The sequence below is a fragment of the Chlorocebus sabaeus genome, chromosome 6, assembly GCF_047675955.1.
Source record: "Chlorocebus sabaeus isolate Y175 chromosome 6, mChlSab1.0.hap1, whole genome shotgun sequence".
NCBI classification, from domain to species: domain Eukaryota; kingdom Metazoa; phylum Chordata; class Mammalia; order Primates; family Cercopithecidae; genus Chlorocebus; species Chlorocebus sabaeus.
The window spans coordinates 50,859,640-50,870,293 of record NC_132909.1 but is presented as its reverse complement, the minus strand read 5'-3'; the positions used below and the strand labels follow the sequence as shown (position 1 = coordinate 50,870,293).

At 44.9% G+C, this 10,654-nt stretch overlaps 1 protein-coding gene across 2 annotated transcripts; it reads left to right on the top strand.

Moving 5' to 3' along the window:
* Positions 1–1,642: 1,642 nt before the first annotated feature.
* On the top strand, positions 1,643–10,306 carry LOC103233945 (zinc finger protein 844-like). 2 transcript variants are annotated; one of them, XM_037992319.2, is made up of 4 exons: positions 1,643–1,851; positions 8,039–8,165; positions 8,372–8,432; positions 9,625–10,306. In XM_037992319.2, the coding sequence occupies exons 1-4, from the start codon at positions 1,849–1,851 to the stop codon at positions 9,896–9,898; spliced, it is 465 nt and encodes a 154-aa protein (XP_037848247.2). In that variant the 5' UTR covers positions 1,643–1,848; the 3' UTR covers positions 9,899–10,306. The 2 variants fall into 2 exon arrangements, with proteins under 2 accessions (XP_037848247.2, XP_007993534.3); XM_007995343.3 differs by having other exon boundaries at positions 9,457–10,306.
* The last annotated feature ends 348 nt before the right edge of the window (positions 10,307–10,654 follow it).

Sequence of the window (10,654 nt, the reverse complement as noted above, 5' to 3'; positions counted from 1 at the left end):
TATTACGGGTCTGCCACATGGGCACAAGATGGCTCATAGGGATACCGAACCCCCATCTACATGCTCAATAGGATCATACAGTTGCAGGCCTTCTTAGAAATAATTACTAATGAAACTGGCAGAGCTTTGACTGTTTTAGCTTGGCAGGAAACCCAAATGAGGAATGCTATCTATCAGAATCGACTGGCCTTAGACTACTTGCTAGCAGCTAAAGGAGTCTGTGGAAAATTTAACTTAACCAATTGCTGTCTACAAATAGATGATCAAGTTCAGGTGGTTGAAAATATAGTCAGGGACATGACAAAGTTGGCACATGTGCCTGTACAGGTTTGGCACGAATTTGATCCTAGGTCTTTATTTAGAAAATAGTTTCCAGCTATAAGAAGATTTAAAACCCTCATTGTAAGTGTATTGCTACTAATAGGAACTTGCTTACTGCTCCCCTGTGTATTACCCTTACTTTTTCAAATGATAAATATGTTTTGTTGCTACCTTAGTTCATAAAAAACTTCAGCACACGTGTATTATATGCATCACGACCAGTCTATCTCGCAAAAAGACTCTAAAAGTAAAGATAAAAGTGACAACTCCCACTAAAAAGTGAAAATTCTCAAAAGGAGGACATATGAAATGAGACCACCACTTCTCCTGTTGTCCCTCCCAGCTTCTCCCCTACCTCCCCTTTCCTTGTTTATAATATAGACAGGAAAAAAAGGAGAAAGCAAAAAGTTGAAAAGAAACAGAAGTAAAACCAATAGCTAGACGACCTTGGTGCCACCCCCGGCCCTGGTAGTTAAAATAATAGTAATAATATTAACTCCTGACCAAAACTACTTGTATTATCTGTAAATTCTAGACGTTATATGAGAAAGCACTGTAAAACTTTTTGTTCTGTTAGCTGATGCATGTAGCTCCCAGTGAGCTTCCTGACGCTGGCTTGATCTATTATGACCCTTTCACGTAGACCCCTTAGAGTTGTAAGCCCTTAAAAGGGCTAGGAATTTCTTCTTCGGGGAGCTCCGCTCTTTAAGACGCGAGTCTGCCGACGCTCCTGGCCTAATAAAAAACTCTTCCTTCTTTAATCCGGTGTCTGAGTTTTATCTGCGGCTGGTCCTGCTACAACGTGTCACCTGGAGAAAGGGTTTATGAAGGTAGTAGTTTACTTAGGTTAGAAGCTTAAACTGACCCCAGGTGAGAACTTCTGCTGGTGAAAATGAAGTCTGGGAGGAGGAAGCGGTTCCACATTCAGGGGTGGGACGGGGGAGTATAAGGAAGTCTTATTCCCAGTTCCCGACCTGCCTCTCCCTCCTGGTGAAGTCTTGCCTGGCCTGGCCTGGGTTTCCTTCCTGCTATGAGGTAAAGGAATGACTCCATTGAACACTGAGTCTGGAATTCCCTGCACAGATTTCTGACACCTCCAGGAAGCTAACAGGGCCCCTTCTAACAATAAGTAGCAAGTTTAGCTGAAATGCAGATATCCAATGACCAGGGCGCAGGGAGGGAGCTGAGCCTTGAAAAGGCTGTAGCTAGGGCCAATCAGCCGGGCTCTTCAGGGCTCCGTTACCCAGGGCGTCCCCTGTCATTCAGCGCCGAGGGGCGGAGCCTAGGACCCCACCCAATCAGGGGCCCTCGGGCGGGGCCCTGCCAACTGTCAATCCGGGGAAGGAGGAGGCGGCACTCGGAGTCTCAGGGGTCCTTTGCTGCTGGGGTCTGTGGCGCTCCGCGTCCAGTCCTGGCTGCTCCGAGAGGCCCCAAGTGCCTCCGCCACGGCTCCTGTGACGCTGTCACCTGCGCTGTGACCTGCTTCGCAGTCATAAAGAGGACGCCGGGACACTCAGAAGCAGGGAAATGGTAAATGTGTCCGGCCTGGCGTCCAGATACGTGGAAGAGGGGCTGGGTGGAACTAACACGATCCTGCTGTGGCGGGACCCAGGCCTCCGCTCTGGCGACCCGGGCGATTGGGACCCGCGTCCCCCATGGCGCGGCTCGGCCCTCGGTCCCCTCGGTCGCCAGGTGGGGCTGGGCCCGCAGCTGGAACCCCGGGCGTCCTGTCCGGTCCCTGCGCGGCGACTGCGGCCCCGGCCCTAGAGCCCTCTCTGGGCAGTTCCGCGCCCGCAGCCCGGCGTCTCCCCAGATTGTGCGGGGACCACGGGAGGGTCATGGCGGGGAATCCCGACTCGTGTGTGTCCAGCCTTTCTTCTGTTAAAAATTAAACCGAGGCTTTGTTAACAGTTAAAGAGTTCGTTGGAGCACACAGCGATTCCTGAGTGAGAAACACTTGGTCATGGCTTGTGACTGAAGAAAAGGCTTTTATAAGTTGCATGAGGAGACAAACCGGATTACATACTTGATTAGTTACAGTGATGCTGTCGCCTTATGTGGACCTGAAATAAAAGGATCAGATTCCAGTTTTTTAAAGTTTACTCAAGCGAGAAGCTGGAAATGGCCCATTTGGGAAAACACAGGATCCACGGAAATGGGCTCAGTGCTTCAAATTTAAAAGTTTAAGTTCTTGCTTATGTAGGCAAAAGGCCAAGAAATTTAACAGGATTACAACGTTTTTTATACAAGGCTAGTTTGTGAGGCACAACAATTTAATTAGTTACAGTTTGGTCCGCCCCGCCCCTCATAGAGCTTCGTGGGGTTTTTTTCTTTCTTTTTTTTTCTTTTTTTCTTTACAGCTGGGTAAAGATGTGAAGAAAAGTCTTTTCTTTTATAATTTAAAAGAGTATATTTAACATTCCAGCCTAAGGCAAGGTGATGCCAGCCTGGACAACATGGCGAGATCCCGTCTGTACAAAAAATTTTAAAAATTAGTCGGGTATGGCCGGGCGCAGCGGCTCATGCCTGTAATCCCAGCACTTTGGGAGGCCGAGGCGGGCCGATCATGAGGTCAGGAGTTCGAGACCATCCTGGCTAGCATGGTGAAACCGCTTCTCTACTTAAAATTACAAAATTTAGCTGGGTGTGGTGGCACGATCCTGTAGTCCCGGCTCCTTGGGCGGCTGAGGCAGGAGAGTTGCTTGAACGCGGAAGGCGGAGGTTGCAGTGAGCCGAGATGGTGCCACTGCAGTCCAGCCTGGCAACAGAGTGAGACTCCGTCTCAAAAAAAAAAAAAAAAAAAAAAAAAAAATTAGGTATAATGGCCGTGCCCGTCGTCCCAGCTAGTCTGGAGGCTGAGGCAGGAGAATTGCTTGAGCTCAGGAGATGAAGGGTACATCAATGACAGTATTGAATTTACAGCTAATGGACAAGAGAGGATGGAAGTTGGTTTAGTGTCAAGAATTAGGGAAGAGATTGTCAAATGTAGGGGGAAAGGGACTTGATTGGATATCAAGTTTGGAGGAATTTTCTCTAAACTCCCTTAGAAGGGTTTTTGGTACCACAGGGCTCTGCAGGAAAAGGCCAAAGCCTAGTCAAGAGGAAGGGGGCTCTGAGGAGCCTGATTCTAGTTTGATCAAGGAGGGAGTTTTTGGGACCCCTCCCCCAGCCTAGTTCTTCCCAGGTATGACAGTAAATCCCTAAATTTCTGGTTTTCTCCTCACATTCAAAAACACCGACTTCCCCTCTCCAATTGACATCCTTATCAAATATGTGTTTCCCATGCTACATTTGAAACAGCTGCCGTATTTTATCATTTTTCCACAGACCAATAAATGGCACTATTTAAAAATGTTATCAACACCTCTGAAAAGAAGTGTTGAAAAGAAGGAAAACCTTTTTTTTTTTTTTTTTTTTTTTTTTTTTGAGACAGCGTCTCACTCTGTCGCCCAGGCTGGAGTGCAATGGCAGGATCTTGGCTCACTGCAACCTCTGCCTCCTGGGTTCAAGCGATTCTCCTGCCCCAGCCTACCAAGTAGATGGGATTACAGGCATACGCCACCATATCCGGCTAATTTTTATATTTTTAGTAGAGACAGGGGAAGGAAAACATTTTAGAAAAAATTTTAGTCCAGATACAGTGACTCACTCCTATAATCCCAGCACTTTGGGAGGCCCATGTGGGAGGACTGCTTGAGCCAAGAAGCTCAAGACCAGAGTGGGCAGGGCAGCATAGCGAGACCTCATCTCTACTGAAAACAAACAAACAAAATAGCGGGGCATGGTGGCACATTCCTGTAGTCCCAGCTACTAAGGAGACTAAGGCGGGAGGATTGCCTGAGCCCGGAAGATCTGAGGCCGCAGTGAGCCATGAGGGCACCACTGCACTCCAGCCTGGGAGACAGGGTGAAACCTTGTCTCACAAAAACAAAAACTTTAGGGCTTGGCGTGCTGGCTTACATCTGTAATCCCAGCATTTTGGAAGGCCGAGGTGGGAGGATCACTTGAGTCCAGGAGTTTAAGACAAGCCCAGCAACATAGAGAGACCTCATCTCTATTAAATGAATAAACAGACCGGGCGCGGTGGCTCACGCCTGTAATCCCAGCACTTTGGGAGGCCAAGGCGGGCAGATCACGAGGTCAGGAGATTGAGACCATCCTGGCTAACACGGTGAAACCCTGTCTCTACTAAAAATACAAAAAAATTAGCCGGGTGTGGTGGTGGGTGCCTGCAGTCCCAGCTACTCGGGAGGCTGAGGCAGGAGACTGGCATGAACCCGGGAGGCGGAGCTTGCAGTGAGCCGAGATCGTGCCACTGCATTCCAGCCTGGGTGACAGAGCAAGACTCCGTCTCAAAAATACATAAATAAATAAATAAATAAAAATTTAAAAAGAAAAAAGTTGTATTTTGTTTATGAATATTTTTTATGAGAGGAAACTATTCAGTAACTACCCAAAACTACATTGGGTAAAACCCATGCCTGAGTCTTGACATTGATCATCTTTTCATGTGCTTGTTGGCCATTTGTGTATGTCTGGGAGAAATGTCATTAAAATCTATTGCCCGGCCAGGGGCGGTGGCTCATGCCTGTAATCTCAGCACTTTGGGAGGCTAAGGTGGGTGGATCATGAGGTCAGGAGTTCGAGACCAACCTGGCCAACATAGTGAAACCCTGTCTCTACTAAAAGTACAAAAATCAGCTGGGCGTGGTGGTGCGTGCCTATAGTCCCAACTACTCGGGAGGCTGAGGCAGGAGAATTGCTTGAACCTGGGAGGCGGAGGTTGCAGTGAGCCGAGATCGTGCCGTTGCCCATATTTTAGTCAATTAGTTTTTTGTTTGGTACAATAGTTTTTCTAGTTAATTACAATAAGAAAAACCTTAAAAATTTCACTAGCTCAAGCATTTTAAGTGTACCATTGAGTTAGTTTGACAATTTTATGTAACTTCTCTAAGAAGAGTCATACTGCATTTTTCTTTTTCTGACTAGTCTTTTGCAGTTAGCATAGTATCATGAAGTTTCATGCCTGTTATAGTATGGGACAGAATGTCATTTTATAAGAATAAATAATATCCCATTGTGTATATATATAAATTTTCATTATCCATTCATCCACTGATTGGCATTTAGGTTGATCTACCTGTTGGCTGTTGTGAACAATGGATTTCAATTTATTTTATTTTTTATAGAGATTGGATCTCGCTCTGTTGCCTAGGCTGGTCTCAAACTCCTGGGCTCAATTGATCTTCCTGCCTCAGCCTCCTAAAAGTGTTGGGGTTACAGGCATCAGCCACTATACCCAGCTGTTAATGATTTTCCAATATTTCTTTGAGATCCTACTTTCAATTCTTTTGAACTGAAAATATAATTCAACCCAAAAGTGGGTTGCTGGAACATTTGGTAATTTTGTTTTTAATTTTTGAGGTACCACCATGCTGTTTTTCATAGCTAAGCCATTTTACAATCCTTTGGACAGCGTACATAGGTTCCGGTTTGCCAGCATCCTCATCAAAGCTTTCCATTTGGCACGTTTGATGTGTTTTTTATAGTTGAATTATGGAAGTTCTTTATATTTGCTGAATATTAAGACCATACCAGATATATGACTTACCATTATTTTCTCCAAAATTGATGAGTTTTCTTTTCCCTTGTTGACAGTGTGTTCCCCTACACAAAAGTTCTTAATTTTCATAAATCACGTTGCCTTTTTGTTAAGACTGCCCCCCACAGAGTTTTTACCTCTAAACCTTGTCCCCATTCAGCCTTCAGCACTTCATCAATTACAATTTATGTTGTCCTACCCCAGTACTATTTCCCGAATGGTTTTGGTCATGAGTTTCTGTTTCAGTTAGTTATGACACTCTTAATCAGTTGGGTCGGTGAGATCCCATGCAAAATTCAGCTTTTGTTTGTTTTTGCATTCGCCTGTGCTGTTTGAATCAGAATCAAATCCACTTTCCAGATACTGTCAAAGGTTAAACTTTGTGAATAAACATTTTCAAGGATATATAGTCTCAGGAGACTGCTATTGTGAGCTTTTTTTCTGCACATGAATTAGTAGGACTCTGTTACGAAAGATGCTGCACACCCACTGTACAAAGAGACATTGGGGTACCCAGGAAGCACATCTTTCTCTCCGAATTCACCAAAAAGATACATTTTCCTATTCTTTTTTTAAAGATGGAGTCTCACTCTGTTGTCCAGGCTGGAGTGCAGTGGCTCGATCTTGGCTCACTGCAACCTCTGCCTCCTGGTTTCAAGTGATTCTCATGCCTCAGCCACCCTGAGTAGCTGGGATTACAGGCGCCTGCCACCACACCCGGCTAATTTTTGTATTTTTAGTAGAGACGGGGTTTTGCCATGTTGGCCAGCCTGGTTTTGAACTCCTGACCTCAGGTGATCTGCCCGCCTTGGCCTCCCAAAGTGCTGGGATTACAGGCGTGAGCCACCATGCCTGGCCATACATTTGTTATTTTGGAATAATTTTAGATATATAGAAAAGTTGTAAAGATAATATACAAAGTTCCCATATACCCGTCAGCCATTTTCTTCTAATGTGAGCATCTTACATAACCATGGTCCATTAAAACTAAGAAGTTATCATTTGTATATTACTATTAATGAAACTCCAGATTTTCAACGGTTTCCCCACTAATATCCTTTTTCTTTTCCAGGACCCAATCCAGTATACCCCCACTGTATTTAGTCCTCATGTCTCCTGATCTGTTCTGTGACAATTTCTCAGTCATTCCTTGTTTTTTAAAAATCACTTTGACAGTTTTAAGAGTGCTGGTCAGGTATCCATAGAATGTTCCTCATTTTGGAATTTTTCTCATGATTAGACTGGAGTTAGGGGTTTTGCGGGAGAATGCCACAAAGGTGAAGTGTCCAGGCTCATCACTAGATACAGCTGGGGACGGTAACCTTGATCACTTGCTTAAAGCAGTGTTTTCAGGTTTCTCCACTTTAAAGTTACTATTTTTTCCTCTTTCCATACTCTGTTCTTTGGAAGTGAGTCACGAAGTCCAGTACAGGTTCAAGAGAGGAGGGCCAATTCAGCTCCATAGTTCTGGATGCTGGGAAGTCTAAGATCAAGGCATGCCGGGCGCGGTGGCTCACGCCTGTCATCCCAACACTTTGGGAGGCCAAGGCGGGCAGATCACGAGATCAGGAGTTTGAGACCAGCCTGACCAACATGGTGAAACCCTGTCTCTACTAAAAATACAAAAATTAGCTGGGCATGGTGGCGCGCACCTGCAATCCCAGCTACTCAGGAGGGCGAGGCAGGAGAACTGCTTGAACTCAGGAGGCAGAAGTTGCAGTGAGCCGAGACGGTGCCACTGCATTCCAGCCTAGGTGACAGAGTGAGATCCCATCTCAGGAAAAAAAAAAAAAAAAAAAAGGAGATCAAGGCACTGGCAGGTTCCATGTCCAGAGGGTCCGTTCCTCATGAACTCCATCCTCTTGCTGTGTCCTCACGTGGCAGAAGGCTACATTTTCCTATTTTGCTGTTGCTTTACCCCATAGTTCCACTCTGGCATCAAAATTGCTGTTTGAGAGGAAGTGAGTGTAGACAGGAGAGTAAGAGGTCTGATGACAGAGGTAGGGAATACATGTTTGGAGTCCACAGCATCATGAGAATTTCTTAGGAATACAGTCTAGGATCCCAGTGCTGTCAGTCTCACCCATCCTGCTCTGCACCTGTGGGATGTTTCAGGACTCAGTGGCCTTTGAGGATGTGGCTGTGAACTTCACCCAGGAGGAGTGGGCTTTGCTGGATCCTTCTCAGAAGAATCTCTACAGAGATGCGATGCAGGAAACTTTCAGGAAATTCATCTCTATAGGTAGGGGTGACAATATTACCTCCCTCAGTGAATTAAGGAACACGTGTTTCTAGCTCATCAGTGCTATTCGGGGATTTGGAATATGGATAGGCAATCCTTCGATAAATAAATCAGGCATGGCTGCAGTGTCCCATAAACATGGAAGCTAATGATTTTTAAATAATCTTATACTAATTCAGGACTATTTTTCTGGGTCTATATTTTAGGGAAAAAATGGGAAGACCAGAACATTGAAGATCAGTACAAACATCCCAGGAGGAATCTAAGGTAATTTACACTCACAAGACAAAGAAATGTCTCTGAAGAAAATCTCAGACTGTCAGAAATTGTTAAAAAGAAGCCAACAAAAGAAATAAGCTCAGCATAAAATGTATTTATTCTTAGAAAATTTTCTCTAAAAACATATTTCAATTGACACAGAGGTTTAATATTCATAAGATAGTTTGCTTGGAAATAGTATTAAGAAACCTCAGGCCGGGCGTGGTGCCTCACACCTGTAATCCCCCACTTTGGGAGGCCAAGGTGGGCGGATCACCTGAGGTCGGGAATTCAAGACCAGTCTGACCAATATGGAGAAACCCTGTCGCTAGTAAAAATACAAAATTAGCCAGGCATGGTGGCACATGCCTGTAATCCCAGCTACTCGGGAGGTTGAGGCAGGAGAATCGCTTGAACCCAGGAGGCGGAGGTTGCAGTGAGCCAAGATTGCGCCATGGCACTCCAGCCTGGGCAACAAGAGCAAAACTCCATCGAAAAAAAAAAAAAAGAAAAGAAAGAAACCTCATGTAAATATCCTTTTTTTGATGACAGATATAGACAGGCCATCCTCTAGAATGTGTGATCCATTCATGTTTAAACAATTCAGACAGGGCAGAAAGCCTACACTTTGCAAGATAATGTTAAAAATGCAGCTGGACATGGTGGCTCATGCCTGTAATCCCAGCACTTTGGGAGACCAAGGCAAGAGGACCACTTGAGGTCAAGAGCCCAAGATCAACCTGGGAAACACAGCAAGACTCTATCTTTACCAAAAATAAAAAATTAGCTGGGTATGGTGGCACACAGCTGTAGTCCAACTTTCTGAGGAGCCTGAGGTGGGAGGATCACTTGAGCCCAGGAGGTGAAGGCTGCAGTGTGTTATGATCACGCCACTGCATTCCAGCCTGGGTAACAGAGCGACACTTTGTACGAAAAAAACCAAAAACATTAAAAATGCAAGTGTAATACTTATTAACAAATATTAAATCACTTATAAACAGACCCTTAATTACGTGCTTGGCATTTTGCACAGAAATTTTATGGGAGAGAGCCTCTTTGAGAGTACAGAAGGTAGCCAGTGTGGAGAAACTTTCACCCAGGTTCCGGAAGACATGCTGAACAAGAAAACTCTTCCTGGAGTAAAATCATGTGAAAGCGGTACGTGTGGAGAAGTCTTCATGGGACATTCATCCCTTAACAGGCACATCAGAGCCGACACTGGACACCAACCGTGTAAGTGTCAGAAATTTGGAGAGAAGCCATATAAGCACAAACAACGTGGGAAAGCCTTGAGCGATAGCCACTGCTTTCGAACACATGAAAGGCCTCACGCTAGAGAGAAACCTTTTGATTCTAAGGAATGTGGAAAATCTTTCATTTCTCCTGCAAGCATTCGAAGACATATGGTAATGCACAGTGGAGATGGACCTTATAAATGTAAGTTTTGTGGGAAAGCCTTGGATTGTCTCAGTTGATACCTTATCCATGAAAGGACTCACACTGGAGAGAAACCATATGAATGTAAACAATGTGGTGAAGCCTTCAGTTGGCACAGTTCTTTTCGAATCCATGAAGGAACTCACACTGGGGAGAAGCCATGTGAATGCAAGGAGTGTGGGAAATCATTCAGTTTTTCCAGTTCTTTTCGCAGACATGAAAGGACACACACAGGAGAGAAGCTGCCTCAGAAATCATCTGACCATGTGTCCTGGTTTGCCAACGAGAATCCTTGATAGTACCTGTTGTCCCAACATAATTTTTCATAGCACCTCATCTTCTTGCCATGGTTATCCACATCTGAACAATGAATATGTATGAGTACTTTCACACATAAGCAAAATTAGGTTTATTAAATGAAGTTTCCAGGAATGTTTAAATTTCAACACCTGATTTGCCTTATCACAAGTTATAGCTGTGCTAATTTCTCTAGGCAATATTCATGGAATATTGAATTTATCATTTTAAGGTGTGGAGCAATGAAGATGCCCAAGAGGCCGGGTTCACACCTGTAATCCCAACACTTTGGGAGGCTGAAGCTGGAGGATCACTTAAGCTCAGCAGTTTGAGATCAACCTGAACAACTGAATGAGACCCCATCTCTACCAAAAATAAAAAACTAGCCAGGCATGGTGGCACGTACCTGTAGTCCCACCTACTTAGGAGGCTGAGGTGGGAGGATTTCTTGAACCTGGAAGGTTGAGGCTGCAGTGAGCAGTGATCGCACCACTGCA

What these genes read in the sequence shown, in the direction of transcription:
- LOC103233945 (XM_007995343.3), top strand. An exon ending in CAGGAAATTCATCTCTATAG is followed by an intron (nt 8,166 to 8,371) that starts GTAGGGGTGACA and finishes TCTATATTTTAG; the next exon opens with GGAAAAAATGGGAAGACCAG. An exon ending in CATCCCAGGAGGAATCTAAG is followed by an intron (nt 8,433 to 9,456) that starts GTAATTTACACT and finishes CATTTTGCACAG; the next exon opens with AAATTTTATGGGAGAGAGCC.